General features: G+C 43.3%; 1 protein-coding gene across 7 annotated transcripts in view; it reads right to left on the bottom strand.

Annotated features, from left to right (window-relative positions):
• LOC121277022 (protein RUFY3-like) overlaps nt 1-21723 on the bottom strand; it is a 66429-nt gene that overhangs the window by 25501 nt on the left and 19205 nt on the right. For all 7 annotated transcript variants that reach the window (XR_005942784.1, XM_041185941.1, XM_041185899.1 and 4 more), the window contains exons 2-9: nt 11666-11839; nt 11098-11215; nt 9697-9798; nt 8075-8198; nt 4286-4350; nt 3304-3369; nt 2499-2568; nt 213-314 (exon numbers count right to left, since the gene is read on the bottom strand). Coding sequence is in view for 6 of the 7 variants with exons in the window: in XM_041185941.1 (XP_041041875.1) it covers nt 213-314; nt 2499-2568; nt 3304-3369; nt 4286-4350; nt 8075-8198; nt 9697-9798; nt 11098-11215; nt 11666-11839 (821 nt within the window). In the remaining variant the exon portion in view is untranslated. The remainder of the gene's footprint in view (nt 1-212; nt 315-2498; nt 2569-3303; nt 3370-4285; nt 4351-8074; nt 8199-9696; nt 9799-11097; nt 11216-11665; nt 11840-21723) is intronic.

Here is a 21723-nt window from a genome sequence, read left to right as displayed (position 1 = left end):
TTTTGATTGCCTGTCTCAATATGACAACGTGCCAAATTTTGTCTGCTTTATATTTCTGAGACACATCTTACCATACGAAGGACGCTATATAAATGCTGGGGCTATTGTTGAAATTCATTTCCTTTCTTTTAAAGAAAGGTTTTCTAAGTGGGACTTTGATTCGAACGCTAACTTTCACAGACAAGGCACTGATTCCCTCCCATTATACCTACTTCCATCTTCTTTCGAGTCGAGTCAGAGTAATAAGCATTTTCTTGTTTTATTCGTTCGGTCTCTTCCTGTAGAGTGATGATCCTGTTGTTTGCTACTGCAAGCTGTAATTGAGGATAAAGAGAGAATCATGGACGCTTCTATCTTCAATCAATAAGGGAAATGTTGTCATTAGGACAGGAAAATATCTGCAACAGTTAAGTTCTTCCAAATACTAACGTGCAAAAAAAAAAAACAAGCCAGAAGTTGAAGGGTTTAGATCCAATATGGACATACTTCAGGAACACTAAGGCTGGGTCCACGTGCGCTGGAGGGGGGGCAGGGAGTCAGAAAGGTGTTGTGACCCCTTCCTCCGCCCCCAGCATCGTGGGGGGGGGTGGGGGGGTGGTGGGGTCCGTGGGGAACCTGACAGCTCAAAGGTAACAGCCATGAGGAAGGTAATGGGAAACTGCCTCAGCTGCTCCCCTAGTGAGTGGCTGTAAGATCTTGAGTGCATGGTACCCGACTTAGGACCTTTCCAAGAAGCAGGACACAACGAAGGAACAATCCCATCTGGTTGTGATCGTCAAGTCAGGACTCTTACATTTATCAATCCAACCCACCAGCCACCTGAGGAGAAGATATGAAATATATTTTCAAAGTTCTCATCCTTGGTTTCAAACTTCTCCATGGTTTTTCTCTTCCCTGTGCACCCTCCTCCAGACTCTCAACCCTCTGGGATCCCTATATTGCTCCATTCTAGCCACTTAAGCATCCCTTGACATCCCTCACTCCACCACTGACAGCGTGCCTTCAGCTGCAAAAGGCCCAAACTCAAATTCTTTCCTTAAACCTCTCCTCCTCCTTACCTCTCTCGCCTTAAAACCTACACCCCACCTCATCTCCCCCAACTGAAGAGTTGTACAGACTCGAAACATCAACTTTGTTTCTCTCCCCAACAGAGGCTGCCAGATCTGCTGAGTTTTTCCAGAATTTTTTATTTCAGATTTCCAAACTCTGCAGTATTTTGCTTTCATCTTAGTGATTAATTTAGTGAGCCTTCACTGCACTCCCTCTATGGCAAGTATATCTTTCCTTAGGTAAGGAGACCAAAACTTCACAGACTATTCCAGGTGCAGTCTGACCAAGGCTCTATATAATTGCAGTGACACATCTTTACTCCTGTACTCAAATCCTCCTGTAAGAAAGGCCAACATACTACTTGCTGTACCTGCATGTTAGCTTTCAGTGACTCATGGACACGCAAATCCCTTTGAAGTTCAACACTTTCCAGCCTCCCATCATTAAGAAATGTGCTATATTTCCACTCTTCCTATCAGAGTGGTTACACTCTCATTTCTTCACGTTGTATTCCATCTGCCAAATTTTTTGCCCAATCGCTTCAGCCTCCCCAAACCCCCATGATGGTTCACAACTCAGACATCCACCCTGTCTAGGTCACCTGCAAACTTGGAAATACTACATTTAATCCACACATCTAAAATTATTGATATAGAATGTGAATAGCTGGGGCCCAAGTACTGATCCTTGCGGTAGCCCATTAATCACAGCTGCCAACCCGAAAATGACCTATTATTTCCTTCTGTTTTCTGTTGACCAGTTCTCAATCCATGCCAGTATATTACCTCAATTCCATGTGCTCTAATTTTGCTTTTGTCAAAATCTTATCAAAAGCTTTCTGAAAATCTAAATATACCACATCCACTGGTTCCCCTCATCTATTCTGCTAGTTACATCCTCAAAATACTCCAACAGGTTTGTTAAACCTGATTTCCCTTTAATAAATCCATGTTGACTCTGCCCAATCCTACCATTATTTTCTAAATGTCCTGTTATCACATCCTTCATAATAGATTGTAGCATTTTCCCCTCTACTGATGTCAGACTAACAGATCTGAAAGTTCCCCATTTTTTCTCTCCCTCCTTTCTTAAACAGCAGGGTTACAATTGAAATCTTCCAATCTGCAGGAATCGTTCCAGCATCTCTAGAATTTTGGAAGATGATCACCAATGCATCCACTATCTCCATAGCCACCTCTTTCAACACACTGGGATGTAGATCATCAGGTCCAGGGGCCTTATCAGCTTCAAGTCTCATTGCTTTCTCTAATACAATATTTTTTACTAATATTAATATCTTTCAGTTCCTCGTTTACAATTGTCCCTTGATTCCCATTGCACCGTTATACATTTAGTCCAATTCTCTCTCAAACAGCAGTTTGAAAATCTTTGTAGGGTAGATCACTGACTGAGGAACAAGGCTGTGCATCCTGCCAAGTTTCACTAACCTCTTCAGTAAGCTTTGTATTTGATTTTTCCAACGCATCCACTTTTGCTTGTAGATTATTTACAGTTGCACTGCAAGCAAAAATATACAAAGTAAGCAAATGTTTTGCAAATTAGCATTTATAGCAAAGAAACAGGCCATATGGCCCAAGATGCTCCTGTTTCTGCTCAGAGTCTCTTCCTACCCTACTTCATCTCACCCGATCAGCATATCCTTGCATTCCTTTCTCCCCCATGTGTTTATCTAGTTTTTCCTGAAATGTATCTATACCATTCACCTCAACCACTCCCTGTGTTAGTGAGTTCCACGTTCTCCCCACTCTCTAGGTAAAGAAGTTTCTCCCAAATTCCCCGTTGGGTTTATTAGTGACCATCTTATATTTACGGCCTCTAGTTCTGGTCTCACCCATTAGTCGAAACAACTTCTCTACGTCTAACCTACTAAAACTCTTGCATAATTTTTAAGAACTCAACAATGTCAGCCCCTCAGCCTTCCTTCTTCTAGAGAAGGACAGCTGCAGCTCAGCCTTTCCTGGTGGTTAGGACCCCTCAGTCCTGTTATCATCCTTGTAAACTTTTCTCTGGGCAGCCTCTCCAATGCCTCCTGATGTTTTTATAATGTGGAAACCACAGCTATCCAGTTACAGGTAACAGCTCTGGTCATCATTTTATATGATTTATAGACTGGGTGGGGTATGTGTGTTTGGAGGGGGTGGGGGTGCTGACCAGTCAATGAGGATTTCAGAAAGTTCAGAACTTTACTCCAAAGTAGAGCGAGTCTTGCACATCAACAGTCGGGTCTCGTACCTTAGGTGTCGATTGAGTTCTTCCACATAGTTTTTTTGGTCCAAAATGGCAGTAATTTGCCCATCCCTAAGAAAAGGAGATAATTCCAGTTTATAAATTGGCGGAGAAAGTAGCAGTTAAGCAAAGATCAACATGCTGCAAGCAAGCCCGGTGATTACTGTCATCACCTCCTTGTCAGTGAAGTTTCATTAAAGGACTCAGTGGGTAATGCTCTCATCTTGGAGTCCGAAAGAGGTGGGTTTTAAGTCCCCCTTTTACAAAAAAGACCACATCCAGGCTGACGCTCCACTACTATATTGAAGGAATGCTGCATCGTCAGAGGCAGAGTCTTTCAGATGAGATAATAAACCTGGGGCCATTCATCATCCAAGAGTGATGTAAAAACACCCAGGGCACTATTTTTAAGAGCAGCAAGGAGTAGCCTGTCCAATGTTTCTCTCTCACTCTAAACAGATTATCTGCGTTGTCACATTGCTGCTTGTGGGAGCTTGCTGTGCACAAATTGGCTGCTGCATTTCCTCCATTACAACAGTGACCATGCTTCAGAAATATTTCACTGGCTGTAAAATTGTTTCAAGACACCATGAGGGTGTGAAAGGCATTCTAAGAAACGCAAGTCCCTCTTACAATTTACAAGTTTTCAGGCTACTAAAAGTTCACTGAATCCCACAATTCAAGAATTCTCAACCATGAATGACAAGTGCTTTGTGAAGCAATTCGCAGCTTATTTAGGAAGCAACTCAAGCCCTTAGGCAATATTTATTTATTCTGCAGCAGGGGACAATAGAAAGATTTTCCAGTCATTCATCTGCCTGATCTGGGATCTTGCTGTGCATTTGCCCACAAAACAAGTTGTCTACTGTTCAAAAAGAGTCATTAATTGGCTGTGAAAGCCCTTGGGGCATCCCGGGGTTGTGAAAGACGGCCAGATTTAGTTACCCAGGGGAATTGGGACGAAGCACCAACGTGAAGGACCACTCACCCCTCAGTGCTTTTACTGCTGTGGCCTCCATCCTTCAAGTACAGAGAGAAATCGATCACACCGACCTGAAAAGATACAGAAAGCCCGCGTCAGGATGGCGTTACATCACTTCACAACGCCTTACAAAGTAAGATGGGGGTTACGCTAGCCAGTGTGTCAAATGTAACTAGCATCAGCGCTGCCAATACTGCACCTTGGTAGCTGAAAGCAACATCCATAGTTAAGATTCAGGTCTCTGGCATTCCAACCAATTTTACAATTATGAAAGGGTTTGATAGGTTAAAGTGTAGAGAAAACGCTTCCACTTGTGGGAGAGTCTAAAATCAGGGACTGTAAATGTAAAATAAGAACAAAAATAGCTAGAAAAACTCAGCAGGTCAGGCAGCATCTGTGGGAGAGAAACAGGGTTAACGTTTCAAGTTGATGGCCCGATAGAAAATTAGGACTTTTTAAGTCAGTGGAAATACAAATATGAGATAGTCACTAATAAATCCAACAGGGAAATTAGGAAAAAGCTCTTTACCACAAGAGTGCGGTGAGAGCGTGGAACTCACTACCACAGGGAGTGGCCGAGGTGAATGAGAATAGTATAGATACATTTAAAGAGCTGGACAAACTACAAAGGAATAGAAGGATAGTCCGAGATGTAGAGGGGGTGGGAGGAGGTGCCTATGGAGCTTAAAACACTAGCATAAAACAGTTGGGCTTAATGGCCTGTTTCTGTGCTGTAAATTCTCTATAATATTGTACTTGTTTTACTAGATTTTCATTCATTTTTACGTAACCATTGTACAACTAAAGATACAGATAGCTATTGAAGTTATGTATATTGATATACATTCACAGTAAAAATACACAGATTGCACGAGGTCATTATTCGCCTCGTTACAAATGAGCTTACTGTGAATACCTTCAATGTTCAGTGGTATTATTTGCTCCATTAGGCAGTTCCAGCAAGTTATGGTTATAGCACTCGTTATCCTGTATCTGCTTCTTTAATCAGACATCAGCAACTTCTGAACATCATTAAAAAAAAACAAACACCTTTCATCTGGGTGTTTTTTTTCCCTGTTCATTCTCAGGATGTGGACATCACTGGTAAGGCCAGTGAAGAAAAATCATTTTTAACCAGTTGACAAACATACAAATTTCAAAAGACATTCGGTGCTCAAACAAGTTAATCTGCTCCATTTCATTTCAGCAAGGTGTGCCAGTGCCAAAACCTTTGCTTTGGCTTTTTTTTTGTTTCTTGCCCATCCCTAATTGCCCTCAAGAAAGGACTTTTTACAATTTATATAAATGACTTGGATGAAGGGACAGAAGGTACGGTTGCTAACTTTGCAGATGACACAAAGACGGGGAGGAAAGTAAGTTGTGAGGAGGACATAAGGAGGTTACAAAGGGATATAGATGGGTTGAGTGAGCGGGCAAAGATCTGGCAAATGTGAAATTGTCCATTTTGGCAGGAAGAATTAAAAAAATATTTAAATGGTGAGAGATTGCAGAGCTCTAAGATTCAGAGGGATCTGGGCGTCCTAGTGCATGAATCACAAAAGGTTAGTATGCAGGTACAGCAGGTAATTAGGAAAGCTAATAGAATATCATTTATTGAGAGGGGAATTGAATACTAAAACAGGGAGGTTATGCTTCAGTTGTACAGGGCACTGGTGAGACCACATCTGGAGTATTGTGTACAGCACTGGTCTCCTTATTTAAGGAAGGATGTAAATGTGTTAGCAGTTCAGAGAAGATTACTGGACTAATATCAGGAATTGGCAGGTTGGCTTATGAGGAAAGGTAGGACAGGTTGGTCTTCTAAACGCCATGGGATATAAGTATAAGAGGCAACTTGATTGAAACCTTTAAGCTCCTGAGGGATCTTGACAGGGTGGATGTGGAGAGAATGTTCCCTCTTGCAGGAGAATCTAGAATGAGGAGTTGCTGTTTAAAAATAAGGGATTGCTCATCAAGACAGAATTTTTTTTTTGAAGGTTGTGCGTTTTTGGAACTCTCTTCCTCAAAAGGTGGTGGAAGTACCAGGCAGAGAGCTAGACAGATTCTTGATTAACAAAGGGGTAAAAGGTTATCAGGGATAGGAAAGAGGTTACAATCAGTTCAGCCATGATCTTACTGAATGGAGGAGCAGGCTCAAAGGGCCGAATGGCCTACTCCATGTTTGCAATAGTGAGCTGCCTTCTTGAGGCACTGCAGTCCATGCAGTGTTGGTACACCCAGTGCTAATAGGAAGGGAGTTCCAGGATTTTGACCCAGTGACAACGAAGGAACAGCGATATATTTCCAAGTCAGGATGGTGTGCAGTTTGGAGGGGGACTTGCAGGTGGTGGTGTTCCCACCCATCTGCTGCCCTTGTCCTTCCAGGTGGTAGTGGTCGTGGGTTTGGGTGGCGCTGTTGAAGGAGCCTTGGTGAGTTGCTGCAGTGCATCTTGTAGATGGTACACACACACGGCTGGTACTGTGCTTCAAGCTGCAGGAAGTGAATGTTTAAGGTGGTGGATGGGGTGTCAATCAAGTGGTCTGCTTTGTCCTGGATGGTGTTGAGCTTGAGTGTTGTTGGAGCTGCACTCAACCAGGCAAGTGGAGAGTATTCCATCACACTCCTGACATGTGCCTTGTAGACGGTGGACAGGGTTAGTCAGGGGGGTGAGTTACTCACTACAGGATTCCCAGCCTCTAACCTGCTCTTTAGTAGTCACAGTATTTATATGGCTAGTCCAGTTCAGTTTTGTCAATAGTAACCCCCAGGATCTTGATGATTGGGGTTCAGTAATGGTAATGCCATTGAATGTTGATGAAGAAAATATAAAACCTTATGATAATGTGCACTGTTTTCACCCCTCCAATAACTCGTCTACCAAATCTTTCTGTAGAGAAAGTAGAATGCAGAAATGTGATCCTACTGGTGCCCAACTGTAATTCATCAACACAGAAAGCTTTGTTACGTGACTAGGTTTACATCAGATCTTTAAAAAAACATTATGATATGGGCAGCGCTAGCAAGGCTAGCTTTTATTGTCCATCCTGGTTACATGGATCAGTTGAAGCCCAGTCAGATTCTTTAGCCATTATTTAATTTTACTCAGGTTGACAACAATTTAACCAATGTCTTTGTAATGGAAAACGTGATCAAAGTGGACATTCAACTTCCTATCCACAAGCAAAATCCAACATTATTTTTTGAAAGAAAGAGAGTCAGGAAACACTTCTTCACAAAACGGACAGAAGTAGTGAAATAATCTCCCACAAGAAGCATTAGCCACCAGCTCACTTACGATCCAGTAAGATTTTTTGTAGCTAATATCTACACTAACAACTAATTTGAGATAATCAGCCGAGTTTGTAACGAAAAGTAGGCTCATGCTGGAAGCTAACATGCTTTCATATGCAGGTACCCATTCTCTGCAAACAAAGAAATATGGTCAAGCCTTGTGCCTTTTTTTGAATTACCCATGAGCTTGGGGAGCCTATAGTTCCCCGTTACTTTCTCCACGACAATTCACTTCAGCCGATCAGAGTCAACTTGCCAACCAATCAGCACCCTTTTCTCCCGACTGATTGAAATTTGGCATTCTGGCGATTGTCCTGATGAGTACAAGATGAAAAGCTTCGACAACATGTCTCTCTTTTCAGCAAGAGTAAGACTTGTGCTAGCTGAGGGTTATAAAAGGAACATGGAGCCAAGGCAGCTGGAGGGAGTCAGGATACAGACCAGCTATGATCTTGCTGAATTGGGGAACAGACCTATGGGGCTGAATGTTCTCCTGTTCCTACCTGAGTATCTAGATCTTCCCCCTTCATACAAAGATTGACATCGATCACATTGAGCCCAACGAGGAGTCCAGCAATCACTGCTCCTTCCTCTTCCATCATCAAAGCATTCGGCTCATAGAATTCACTGGTGAAGAAGAATAAAACATCACAAGGACATAAGAAACAGGTGCAGTGGACCAATCAGCCCCTCGAGCCTGCTCCGTGATTCAATGGACTTCTACATCAACTCCACCATCCCACCCGATTCCCAAGTCCCTCGATTCCCTCAATGTCCAAAAATCTATTTATTTTCAGTCTTGAATATACTCAACGACCGGAATTTCCTACCCCAGGGGGCTGCGGACACTCAAAGATTCACAACCTTCTAAGGTGAAGAAAATTCCAAGTCAGTCCAAAACTGCATTCCCCTAAACACTGACACGATGATCCCTAGTTCTGAAACCCCGCAGGTTAATAAGAGCAAATCAGCCCCGATTCCTGCAGTGGACTGAAATTTCCCTGATGGGAGTACGGGCCCCTTGACAATGCAGCAGGAGCAGCTTCACAACAGGTGGTGAACGATGTGAAACGTTTGAGGGAGTTTTAAGCTTCCCCGCAGTAAATCACAATATTCAGGTCTCCCCAAGCAGAAGGCATGTCACTGCAGCCACTTTATAGGGGCTGATGTTGTACCTGTTGCAGTGGCAGCCGCTGACCACCCCTACTGACGGCGTTTCCATGGTGCCACTCCCACCGATGGCCCCTCAGCACCACCCACACCACAGGGCACGAGGCCCTGTCCCGAGGCTGCGCCAAACCGACCACCCGACGTTGAAACGTGACCACCAGCCCAAATCGGACACAGACCCAGAAGCCTCCTCCAGGAAGATCGCACCCAACATCTCGCCGGGAACATTTCCAGCTTTCCGGCCGGGAACGGAGGCGGAAGTTGGGACACCAGGGAAAATCCAGCCCATTAGATCCTAAGCCTGAGCAAAATAGTGACGTAAACACCAAATACTCCCCGCTTGCCTGGGTGAGTGCGGCTCCCACAACACTCAAGAAGCTCGACACCACCCAGGACAAAGCTGCCCCGCTTGATTGACACCCCAACCACAAACATTCACACCCTCCACCACCGACGCACAGTAGTAGCAGTGTGTTCCATCTACAAGATGCATTGCAGGAACTCACCAAGGCTCCTTAGACAGCACCTTCCAAACCCACAACCTCTACCATCTAGAAGGACAAGGGCAGCAGATAGATAGGAACACCACCACCTGCAAGTTCCCCTCCAAGTCACTCACCATCCTGACTTGGAAATATATCGGCCGTTCCTTCACTGTCGCTGGGTCAAAATCCTGGAACTCCCTCCCTAACAGCACGGTGGGTGTACCCACACCACGTGGACTGCAGCGGTTCAAGAAGGCAGCTCACCCACCACCTTCTCAAGAGCAATTAGGGATGGGTAATAAATGCTGGCCCAGCCAACGACACCTACATCCCATAAATGAATTAAAAAAAAAAAACTGGCTAAAGGTAAATTCTTGAAATTTTGAAACACTGAATGAGGATCCACTTGCTCAATGTGCCCAGAATCATCATAAACTCTTAAAGCGAGCAAGAACTGTTAAAACACTAACCTGAGAAGATCCTTCCGATTAATCAAAGCTTTCATATAATCTGACAGCTTTTTCTGCATCAGAGCTAGGCGCAGCCATGCTCTCCCTCTGCCAACTGGAGTCCTGAAAATATTCAAAGACTGATGTTACTATGTTAAAAGGTGCTATATAAATGCATAGGGGGAAGATGGTGGGGTAGTGGTAATGGCACTGAACCAGGCTGACAATCTAGGGCCACAGGTTCAAATCCCACCATAGCAGCCGGTGGAATTTAAATACAATCAATCTGGAATTGAAAGTTAGTCATGGTGACAATGGCAACGGTTATTGATTGTTGTAAAATCCCAGCTGGTTCACTAATGTCCATCAGGCCTGGCCTACCATGTGACTCCAGACTCTCATGAATGTTGTTGACTCAACTGCTTTCGGAAATGGCCTGGCAAACCACTCAGTTCAAGGGCAATTAGGGATGGGCAACAAACACTGGCCTTACCAGTGACACCCACATTCCATGAAGAATACATTTAAAACAATGTTGTAGGAGCAGTTATGATTAGGGGGCTCTTTATCAAACGTATCAAGCAATTCAACTGGGGCAGTGTCTTACTTTAAAGCACATAAGAAAAAGGAGCAGAAGGCATCCATTCAGCTCCTCAAGTCTGATCCGCCATCGAGTAAGATCCTGGTTGATCTTCAACCTCAACTCCTCTTTCCTGCACCATCCCCCATCCCTCAATTTCCTCAGGGCAGAATTTTTCAGTCGGTTTGCAGGGACAGGCCCAACACGCTGATGCCTGAGTCGGCTGTGCGCCTGCCGATATGTAAAGGGCCTACTGAGGCCATTCACAAAGCCGTCACTTTAATTGTTAACGCTGCCCATCCAGCCTTAAGGTCGTCAGGCAGGTGAAAAGCCCAAGCGGCCTTCGTGTTTTTTAGGAAACTTCATCCGTGAGCGGGACGAGGTTTCCTAAAGCTTTTATTAAATAAATAAAAACATTTTCACCAATATAAAAACGTGCTCCATCTTCAAGTGACACAGTCACATGAGGGCATGTGCTTAAATAAATGTTTAAACCTTTCATTTAATACTTTTAATATTGATTCAATCTCCCTGAGGCAACTCCCGTTCCTGGGAGATCGAAACGCTCTTAATTGGCCCCGCCCGCGTGAAATGGTGACGTGGAGCTGATCATGGGCAGCAATTGGCTCCATGCCCCCCAATCCCACTCCTACCGAGCCCACCCGCTACATGACAAACTCTGCCTTTGAGTGTCCTTAATCTGAGACTGACTCGGTAGTTCTAGATTCCCCAGCCAGGGGGAAACATTTTCTCACCATCTACCCAGTCAAGCCCCTCAAGGACTTTTATACATTTCAACGATATCACCTCTCGTCCTTCAAAGCTCCAGAGAACGTACTCACTTAAGACCCGGGAGGTCCTTGACACTGACAGTAATTTCACCAGCTTCGGGACATAGCTTCTCCACCAACTCCAACGCACCCCAGAACGACTTGTTCTGCCCGAGAAAGGTTTTCTTAACTGTTTGAAAAAGAACATGCAACACTAAAACACTGGGAGTAAAGTCACCACATTTTTAAAGTTCAGTCAAATGTACATGCACCAAATTGTTTTAATGAACCCCAAGTTAAAAGTTAAAGGTAACTACAAAAGGGCCCTCAGATGATTCAGTCAAAGGAGAGTCAGAGGATTGGCCAGAGTGATACAGAAAATTAGGCTCCAGGACAATCCAAGAAAGTTGGCAACCCAAGCTCCCAGCCAACGTTTGGACCTGTCTACATCCCAGGGTTGCAGCAGTGGGACATCAGGAGTATCTCTACTCCACGGATTAAATGCTTTTTCTTTAAATTTTATACTATCTTTAACTTTTTTTTTTAAGTTAACCACATATGGTGAATATTGACCATAAAAGCTGACCCCTACAAAACGACCCATCAAGAGATGGGAGATGTTAGCAATGGCATAACCCACCTTTAAGGCCATGTTTGAGGCAGTGTTCCATTACCACGAAAAACTGCTGGAGAGGAGCATAGTCAGAGTCCAGAGATCTTCCCAGGTTTAAGGCTGATTCAATTAGACCCTTTATGCTGAGTTTTGCCATATTCATTAAGTTCAGCCGCTCTATCGCAATGGGATCCTTGGGGTCTGAAAAGTTAAAAAGAAATTAAGTATTTACACCTTGCACAAGGCAATAGATACAAGTAAAATAAATTCAGAAAATATACTTTATTGATAAAAACACTATAATGTTAATGAATACTGGACAGCAACATCAATTCTCACAACCTATGATTAACACACGAGTTACAAGCTCCGATTGGATGTATTCCCAGAGGTTTCATCACATGACCTGTCTACAATTGCCCCGCCCCCATGCTCTTACCATTGGTCACCCAGTATATCCAGCATAATAAAGCCCCACTTTTACCATGGCTAACTGGAAGGCAAACAGACTCAGTTATCCAACTGGAAGATTCTTATACCCTGGTCAAGTAAGTCTAATCTCCAGAAACCAGTCAACTTTGGATAATCCAACAACATAACCATCGATGTGAAGATCTCTCCCTGCGCACACCCTCAAGTATTCTGTAACAACTAGTGTCAGCCATGGCTCAACGGGTCCCACTCTCACCTCCAAGACAGGTTCAAGAGACAGGAGCACAAAAATCTAGGCTGACACTAGCAGTGCGGCACTGAGGGAGTGCTGCACTGTCAAGGTCTTGTCTGCTCTTTCAGGTGGATGAACAAGATCCCATGGCAACTATTTTGAAGAGCAGGGGAGTTATCACCCATGTTCTGGTCAATATTAATCCCTCAACCTATGGATGATACAGTCATTATGAGTTAGTTATTTTGGGGAGCTTGCTGTGCACATCTTGGAGTCTGGAGTGGGAATGTTTTTTTTTAAAAAAGAAAAATAATCAGATTTTAATGATCCTCAGGATGTTAACATATTTGAATGCATCACTGACTAGTTACTAAAATTTCCTTGACTCCACTTTGTTCTGGGTTATGGTCAGTGGAATATATTCTCAGTGGATATCAATGTCAATCTTATCCTACCAGTTTAAATGTAATAATGTTTGTATTGAAAAGTCATGTGTGAAATATTACCCAATCATTCAGGTACCAACACACTGGGTTTTGACATCAACGGCCATTATATCTTACACAGAAACAATCAGATCTTAACATATCTGCAAGTACCTTAGAATTATGGAAAAGTAAAGCAAGAGGAGGCTGTCACTTGGCCCATTAAGTGTGTGCTGACTCTTTCTAAGAGCAATCTAGTTAGTCCCACTCCTCCATATTCCTGCAATTTTTTCTTCAAGTATTTATCCAATTCCTTTTTGAAAGTTATTATTGAGTCTGTATCTTCCACACTCCAGGCAGCGTGGTCCAAATCCTAACCACTTGTGCAAAAAGATTTTTCTCGTGGGCTGCCTGAGGGTCTTTTGCCAATCATCTTGTATCTATGGCTTCTAGTTATTGACCCTTCAACCATTGGAAACGGTAAATAAACAAACTATCTAAACCTTTCATGATTTTGAACACTTCCGTCAAATCACCTCTTAACACCATTCTCCAAGGAGAACAACCCCAGCTTCTCCAATCTCTCCATATAACTGATGCTCCTCATCCCTGGAACTATTCTTGCAAATTTTTTTTTTTTTTTTTTGCACCCTCTCTTAAGCCTTCAAAACCTTCCTAAAGTGTGAAGCCCAGAATTGGACTCAATACTCCAGTTGAGGCTGAGCTAATGTTTTATAAAGGTTAAATATAACTCCTTGGCTTTTGTACCGTATGCTTCTATTTATAAAGCCCAGGAGTCATCTCACAATACAAATAGGAAACTGACTCACCCCTGAATAGGTTTATGCCAAAACTTTTCATTGGAATTGGGTTTAAGTGATTTTTGGAGCCCACACCTTCGTTACCAATATCCAGCAAAAAAACAATTGCATTTTAATTAGGATTAATTTGCCCTCAACAATTTTTCTACTTCATTCAGAGTAGTAACATGCCTTCTTGTGCTCACTGACCTACATAGGCTCCAGGTAAAGCAACATCTTGATTTTAAAATTCTCATGCTTGTTTTCAATTCCCTCCACGGACTTGCTCCTCCCCATCTCCAATCTCCTCCAGTTCCACAACCCTCCGTGATCTCTGCATTCGCCCAATACAGGCCTCTTGCATATTCCCGATTTCCACCACTCTGCCGTTAGGGGCCATGCCTTCAGCTGCCTGGGCCCAAGCTCTGGATTCCCTCCTTTAACATCTCTGCTTCTCTCTTCTTCTTTAAGACACTCCAAAATACCAAACCCTAATCAAACTTTTGGCCACCTAACGCTGCAAATGACTAAGATAAAAGCAAAATACTGCAGATGCTGGAAATCTGAAACAAAAACAAAAATTGCTGGAAAAACTCAGCAGGACTGACAGCAGCTGTGGAGAGAAAGACAGAGTTAACGTTTCAAGTCTGAAGAAGGGTCATACGGACTCGAGACGTTAACTCTGTCTTTCTCTCCACAGATGCTGTCAGTCCTGCTGAGTTTTTCCAGCAATTTTTCTTTTTGTTACAAAAATGACTTGTCAAAGTTTGTTTGAGGCTCCTGGGAAGCACCTTGGGATGTTTCACCAACTTGAACATGCTATGCAAATACAGGTTGGTGTTTCAGCTTCAAGTGTTAACCCTGTTCAGAGCTACCCGGAGCCAAAGAGATTTTCCATATGCACTGACCTTGCACTACCTGCCTGTTGATATGCCAGTGAATAATCATGCGTTTCTGTCACTTTGCTCTTTGAACATCACAGTCTCCAAGCTGCTCAGGAGTCCCCTCAGATAACACTGATATCTTCACAAATATTTGAACCAGCAGTTCAAGTGTATGGACTGCAAGAGAATTAACTCTCGCTAAAATTGTCAATCATTACACAGGATATACAGCATAGAAACAGGCCATTCGGCCAAACCAGTTCATGCTCCGTTTGAGCCTCCTCCCAACTTTACTCATCTGAATCCACCACCATAACCCTAGATTCCCTTCTCCCTCATATACTTGTCCAGCTTTTAAATGTGCCTATGCTATTCACCTTAACCACTCCTAATGTTAAGTGAGTTCTACATTCTTCCCACTCTCTGGATAAAGAAGTTTCTCCCGAATTCCCAATTGGATTTGAGTGACGAGCTTATATTTATAGACCCTCGGTTTTGTCTCCCTACAGGGAGAAGCACACTCTACATCCATCTACTCAAACCCTTTCAATTATAAATACCTCAATAATATCACCCCCACCCCCCCTCCCCAAGCTTCAAATGTCCAATGAAATAAAAGGTAAATTTTAGGTAACCTAGCCTCATAATTTGACCTTAATCAATTGTAAGTTTAATTGTGATTAAAAAGATTATGCAGTAGAAAATGTTTGTGGGCACTATTCCAGCCTGAACAGAGACAGCCATGTGAACAGGCAGCACTCTCTCGTCTCTGGTTTTGACTTCAGGTTCCACTCCAGAGACTCCAGCACAAAGGTCAACACTGGCGCTCTGGGGCAGTGCTGAGAGGGTGCTGCACTTCTGGAGGTGCCATGAAGTCGAAGCCCTTTCAGATGGATGTAAAGATCCCACGGCAATATTCTGAAGAGCAGGGGGAGTTCTGCCTAGTGTCCTGGCAAATATTTACAACTCAAACAACATCACCAAAAAGATTACCTGGGCAATATCACATTGCTGTTTGTGGGAGCTTGTTGTGTGCAAATTTACTGACACGTTTCCTACTTTATAACAGTGGCTACATATCAACTTCATTAACTGGAATTCGTTTCGGGACATTCCCAGCCTATGAAAGGCACTATACAAATGCAACTCTTTCTTTTACTCCAATTTAGTGCCACTTAGATTAACACAGCTGCTCTGACTTTTAATTCCCACAAAAGTATTATTTTTGTGGACATAATTTACTTCAGTTCCCAGCTACGCACCCACCTGGTCACAACAGCTCTGTAGATCATGGAGTAAACCAAAGGTTTATGCGGATCTTTATCACTTGGCCTCAAGCCACACAGGGTGATCACTATCCCATCAGAAGACAGCCATTAACGATCACTCCCTCCAACACCGACACGCTGTGGCAACTGTTTACCATCTACAAAATGCAATGCAGCAATTCACCAAGGCTCCTTCAACATCACCTTCCAAACTCGCAACACCTACCACCTACAACAAGGGCAGCAGACACGTGGGGACACCACCACCTGCAAGTTCCCCCCTAATTTACACACCATTCTGACTTGGAAATATATCGCCGTTCCTTCACTGTCGCTGGGTCAAAATCCTGGAACCCCCTCCCTAACAGCACTGTGGGTGTACCTACACCACACGGACAAACTCCTGGAACTCCCTCCCTAACAGCACTGTGGGTGTACCTACACCACACGGACAAACTCCTGGAACTCCCTCCCTAACAGCACTGTGGGTGTACCTACACCACACGGACAAAATCCTGGAACTCCCTCCCTAACAGCACTGTGGGTGTACCTACACCACACGGACAAAATCCTGGAACTCCCACCCTAACAGCACTGTGGGTGTACCTACACCACACGGACAAAATCCTGGAACACCCTCCCTAACAGCGCTGTGGGTGTACCTACATCACACGGACAAAATCCTGGAACTCCCTCCCTAACAGCGCGGTGGGCGTACCTACACCACACGGACAAAATCCTGGAACTCCCTCCCTAACAGCACTGTGGGTGTACCTACACCACACGGACAAAATCCTGGAACTCCCTCTCTAACAGCACTGTGGGTGTACCTACACCACACGGACAAACTCCTGGAACTCCCTCCCTAACAGCGCTGTGGGTGTACCTACACCACACGGACAAAATCCTGGAACACCCTCCCTAACAGCACTGTGGGTGTACCTACACCACATGGGCTACAGCGGTTCAAGGCGGCAGCTCACCACCACCTTCTCAAGGGGCAACTAGGGATGAGTAGTAAATGCTGGGCCCAGCCAGCGACGCCCACATCCAGAGAGTTAATTTTTTTTTTTTTAAAAATGTAGATTTCTGAAAGTTTTTGGCTTCATGTTTTAAACACGGAATTTTAGATTTTGTCCCAATGCCACAAGATTTTTTTTATTCCCTGAAAAACATAAAAAAGCAAACATAAAAACACAAATACTATTGAACTGGTAAGCCCGAGGTTATTGTAGAATCAGGTAGTGCAGGAGGAAGCCATTAGGCCCATCGTCTCTGTACTGGCTCTTCAAAAGAGTTCTCTGATTAGTTGCTCCCTACACTCCCCCTGTTCTTTCACCATGGACCTGTAATTTTAATCTTCCCTTCCAGTGTTTATCCAGTTCCCTGTTGAAAGCTCCCATTGAACCTGCTTCCACCAGCCTTTCAGGCAGCACCTTCCAAATCACAGCAACTTGATAAGTGAATAAAGATTCTCTTCACCTGATTCGGCAGCCAATTACCTGAAATGTGTCCCCCCTCTGGTTACCGACCCTCCTGCTAGTGGAATCAATTTCTCATTATTTACTCTATCAAAACCCATCAGGATTAGGAACAATTCTATTAAAGTCTCCCCTTGGAGATGAGAACAAGCCCAGCTTCTCCAAATCTCTCCAGTTAACGGAGTTCCTCATCCCGGGTACTGTTCCAGTAAATCTCCTCTACACAGACCAGAAAGAATGGGGTGCCACAAAGTCTAAGATCAATGGAGTGATTTCTATAAACACTGCAGCCATCAAATGGTGCATATTAACCGAGAGCTGCTCTTTCTTTCCTGTCCTTCACTAATAAAAACACTGAGAAATCAGCTCTCCTCATCGTTTCAGCAAAATTTCAGGTGATATTTCCTTGCAAAGAAGAACAACAGTTGGGACATGGAGAAGTGTTACAGAAACCATCAAAGGGCTTCAGGTGGCGAGTGGAAACAGCTGCTCCATCGAGAGAGAGAGAGAGAGAGAGAGAGACAGGTAACTTGGTTTCAGATTTTTGGGACAGTATTCTGAACGCACGTTGGGTTAATTCTGTCAAACCCGACATTCTTTTCCAACAGAAAAAAGGGGCATAATCTTAAAAATTAGGCCTCGCATAGAATGATGTCAGGATCCCTCCACCCCCACCATAGCTGCCGAAACGGAAGGTGAAAACGGAGATGGGCAGATTTCTGTCGGGTAAGGATATTAAAGATTATGAAACCAAGGTGGGTAAGTGAAGTGAAGATATGAATCAATCATGATCTAAATGAACGACGGAACAGGTTGAGCGGATGGTCTCCCCCTGTTCCCAAGGTCCAAACTGGCTCAAAACAACACTTTTTGGTAGTACAAAACTGAGTATTGCTGGGGGGGGGAAAAAAAGAGACATGTCGAAGCTTTTTATCTTACACTCATCAGGACATCGCACAAGAGTATGGGGAAAAACAACAATTTGTTGAGTGTAAGACGAAAAGCTTAGACCTGTCTCTTTTCTCAGCAAAACACTTTTTGAAAACCCAACCAATTTTATCATCTACCAAATACCTTGTGTTTCAAATCCCATTAAGTAGTTGCCATCAAGCTGCAAACACTTTTACACAATTCCCCTTACCCTCATGTCATGGCCAGTGGCCTGGACCAGCCAGTGAGTCTACACAAAGTTATCACACTAGCAATGTGCAGCTAAAAGGTTTAGGATTACAGGTTGTGAATTAATCAGGAATACCCTCTTAAGTATTTCTAGTTAAAGGTTTACTAATAGTGACAGCGGAAGAAAGTATCAAATAAACATTTCCCAGGTCCACTCTCCTTCATTTTGACTCTCACATGCAGTCCCTTCTTTTCTCCCTCTTTGTTGCCATCGGAACAGCCAAAGGAGGTGGCCATTTGACCCAGCGTGCCTTTGCTGGCTTTTTGAAAGAAATATCCAACTAGTCCCACCACCCCTGCTCCTTGTCCGTAGCACTGCAAGTATTTATCCTATTGAATCTGCTTCCACCACCCTTTCACGCAGCTCATTTCAGACCTCAACAGCTCGCTGTGTAAAAAAAGGTTCCTCATCTCACCTTGGGTCTTTTGCCATTCTGTGAACTGACCCTAATGCCAGTGGAAATGAATAGTTTCTCCTCATTTATGCCACCACAACTCTTTCATTACGATTTTACATCACGATTAAATCTCATCCCCAAATTCTGGGTTTTAAATCTCAAATTATTTGAATCAATTTTATACACCCACTCTGAAGTTTTGAATCCAAAGCTTTTGGAAGACACTAGTGTTCTGCTAAGTTCTGCCAACATCCAGTGTTTCTAGGGAACTGTTGTCATGTTAATAAGTATTCCTTTCAACGCTCTAATAGTCATTTGGTAGTATAGAAGTTGAGTATTGCGGAGGAGAGACCTGCTATCAAAGTTTTTTGTTCTGCAATCTTTTCATGCAGTATAAATTGTTGTTCTTTTTACTGTTGGTATTATTGCAGTCTGTCCTGATGAGTGCAAGGAGGGAAGCTTTGACAGCATGTCTCTTTTTCAAGAATACGTATTACTTTATCAAAAAGAATTTACAGCACCAATAACTTGCATTTATATAGCATCTTAAATGGCTTGTGGCAAAAAACAGAGATTTCCTGATCCAAACAGACAGTTCCTGTGCTGCAACATCAATTAGTCCATTTCTCTGTCCAGAAGAGATAGATCCAGACTGTAACGAGCAACATCTCCTTCTATTTCCATCTCACTCCTGGGTTTATCCAGCTTCCCCTTAAATGTCCCTATACTATTCACCTCAACCACTCCCTGTGGGAGTGAGTTTCACTTTTACCCAGAGAGTGGTGAGAATGACTTTCTCCTGAATTCCTGATTGGGTTTATTAGTGGCTCTCTGATATGTATAACCTCTTAGTTTCCCACAAAATCAGCTTTATTTTGTCAAAGATTGGTTTTAATTTCAGTTTGATCCATGCTTATGAGAAGGTAAACATAACTGGTTTCTATACAAGCTTCCCTATGAACTGCAAGACTATTTCTCCAAGATTAAGAGGCCAAGTTGTGTGCTACCAACAAAACTATGGGACATTCAGTACAACAGTTGGTAGTTTATGCAGGTGATGGTCTATATCTAGATGTGGTTTAACCATTATGGTTTTCCCCACAGTAACTTGCAATCACAAACCAACTGAAGTGTTAAATTTAAAACTAGTCATTTTTTTAAAAAGCCAAAACAAGAAGTGCAAAAAGGTTCAAAACCTGCCAAGCATAACTTCACAAGCAGACTTCAATAAAAAGGAGGCTTCACATTTTAGATATGAAAACATATTTTGCACATATTCAAAAGCGAAGTAGACACAAACCACAAAGATCAAAACTGCTTTTGAGTTAGATGCAAAATAAATTTCAACATCTGTTAACATCTGCGCACTCTAAACCGATTCCAATACATTGCAGCCTGGGTAATGTCGTGTACTGCGCACAGTTCTGGTCTCTGTGTTACTTAAAACGATACGTAGGCACTGGAGAAAATACAACAATGATTTACGTGGATGAGAGCAAGTTCCAGCCATCGGGAAAGATTGAACAGGCTGTGCTCCTTTTCTCTTAAAAAAAAAAGTCAAGATTGATAGATATCTTTAAAATTATGAAGGGGTTTGATAGGGTAGATGTAGAGATGGTCTCAATTGGTGGGGAGACCAAAACCACAGCTCATAAATATCAGGTCATCATTAATAAATCCTGATGGTAATTCAGAGGAAACTTCTTTACTCAGACAGTGCTAAGAATGTGGACCTCGCTGCCACAGGAAATGGTTGAGGAGAACAGTATCGATACATTTAAGGGGAAGCATAAGGAAGAAAGGAATAGAAGGATAGGTTGAGCGGGTGAGATGAAGAGGGTCACGTGGAGCACAAATGTTTGAGATGATTTAAGAAGCTGAAAGGGTCGATAGAAAGAAACCATTTCCTCTGGTGTTGCGGGGGGGGGGGGGGTGGAAAAGAGAGTGAAGGACAAGGGTGCAGAACGTTAAAATTAAAGACAGGACATTTAGGAGCCTGGGGGTGCAGGAGCAGAGGGACCTGGATGTATATGTGCATGAGTCATTGAAGGTGGCAGGACTGGTTGAGAGCACAGTTTATAAAGCATACAGTATCCTGGGCTTTATTATTACAGGCATAGGGTACAAGAGTAAGGAGGTCATGTTGAACTTGTATAAGTCACTAGTTCGGCCTCAGCTGAAGTATTGAGTCCAATTCTGGGTGCCACACTATAGGAAGGCCATGAAGGTATTGGAAAAAGTGCAGAAAAGATTCTTGAGAATGGTTCCAGGGATGAATTATAGATATATTGGAGGCAGTAGGATTGTTTGCCTTTGAGAAAAGGTTGAGAGTAGATATGATAGATGTTTTCATTATCATGAGGGGTCTGGACAGAGTAGATAGGGAGAAACTGTTCTGACTTGTGTGAAAGGATTGAGAGCAAGAGGGCACAGATTTAAAGTAATTGTCAAAATAAGCAAAAATAACATGAGAAAAAACAGCGAGTGGCTAACGTCTGGAATGCACTGAGATTGTGGTGGAGGCAGGTTCAACAGGGAATTAGTTATCGGAAAAGGAAGAATGTGCAGGGTCACAGGGAGAAGATGGGGAATGGCACTAAGTGAATTGCTCATTCGGAGAGCTAGAGCAGACAGGATGGGCTGAATATCCTCCTCCTGCACTGTAACAATTCTACGATTCTGTGGATCATGTCAGGAAGCACTTCTTCACACGTAGGGTGGTGAAAATCTGGAACTCTTCCCCCACCATCCCCCCCAGCCCAATCAGAACAACAGCCAGGGATTAAGAGAAAATTTCAAAACCAAGATCGATGGACTTTTTGTTGCGCAAGGGAACGAGGAGTTATGGAACCAAGGGTGGATCGAGTCAAGATACAGATCAGACATGACCTAACAGAATGGAGGGAACAGACAGGAGGGGTTGAATGGCCTCCTCCTATCCCTATGGATGTGTCTATCCCTGCGCTCTAATGTTATTTAGGTTAGA

The sequence above is a fragment of the Carcharodon carcharias genome, chromosome 1, assembly GCF_017639515.1.
Source record: "Carcharodon carcharias isolate sCarCar2 chromosome 1, sCarCar2.pri, whole genome shotgun sequence".
Lineage (NCBI taxonomy): Eukaryota > Metazoa > Chordata > Chondrichthyes > Lamniformes > Lamnidae > Carcharodon > Carcharodon carcharias.
Note: the sequence above shows the minus strand (reverse complement) of the source record. Positions and strands in the feature narration are given on the sequence as shown.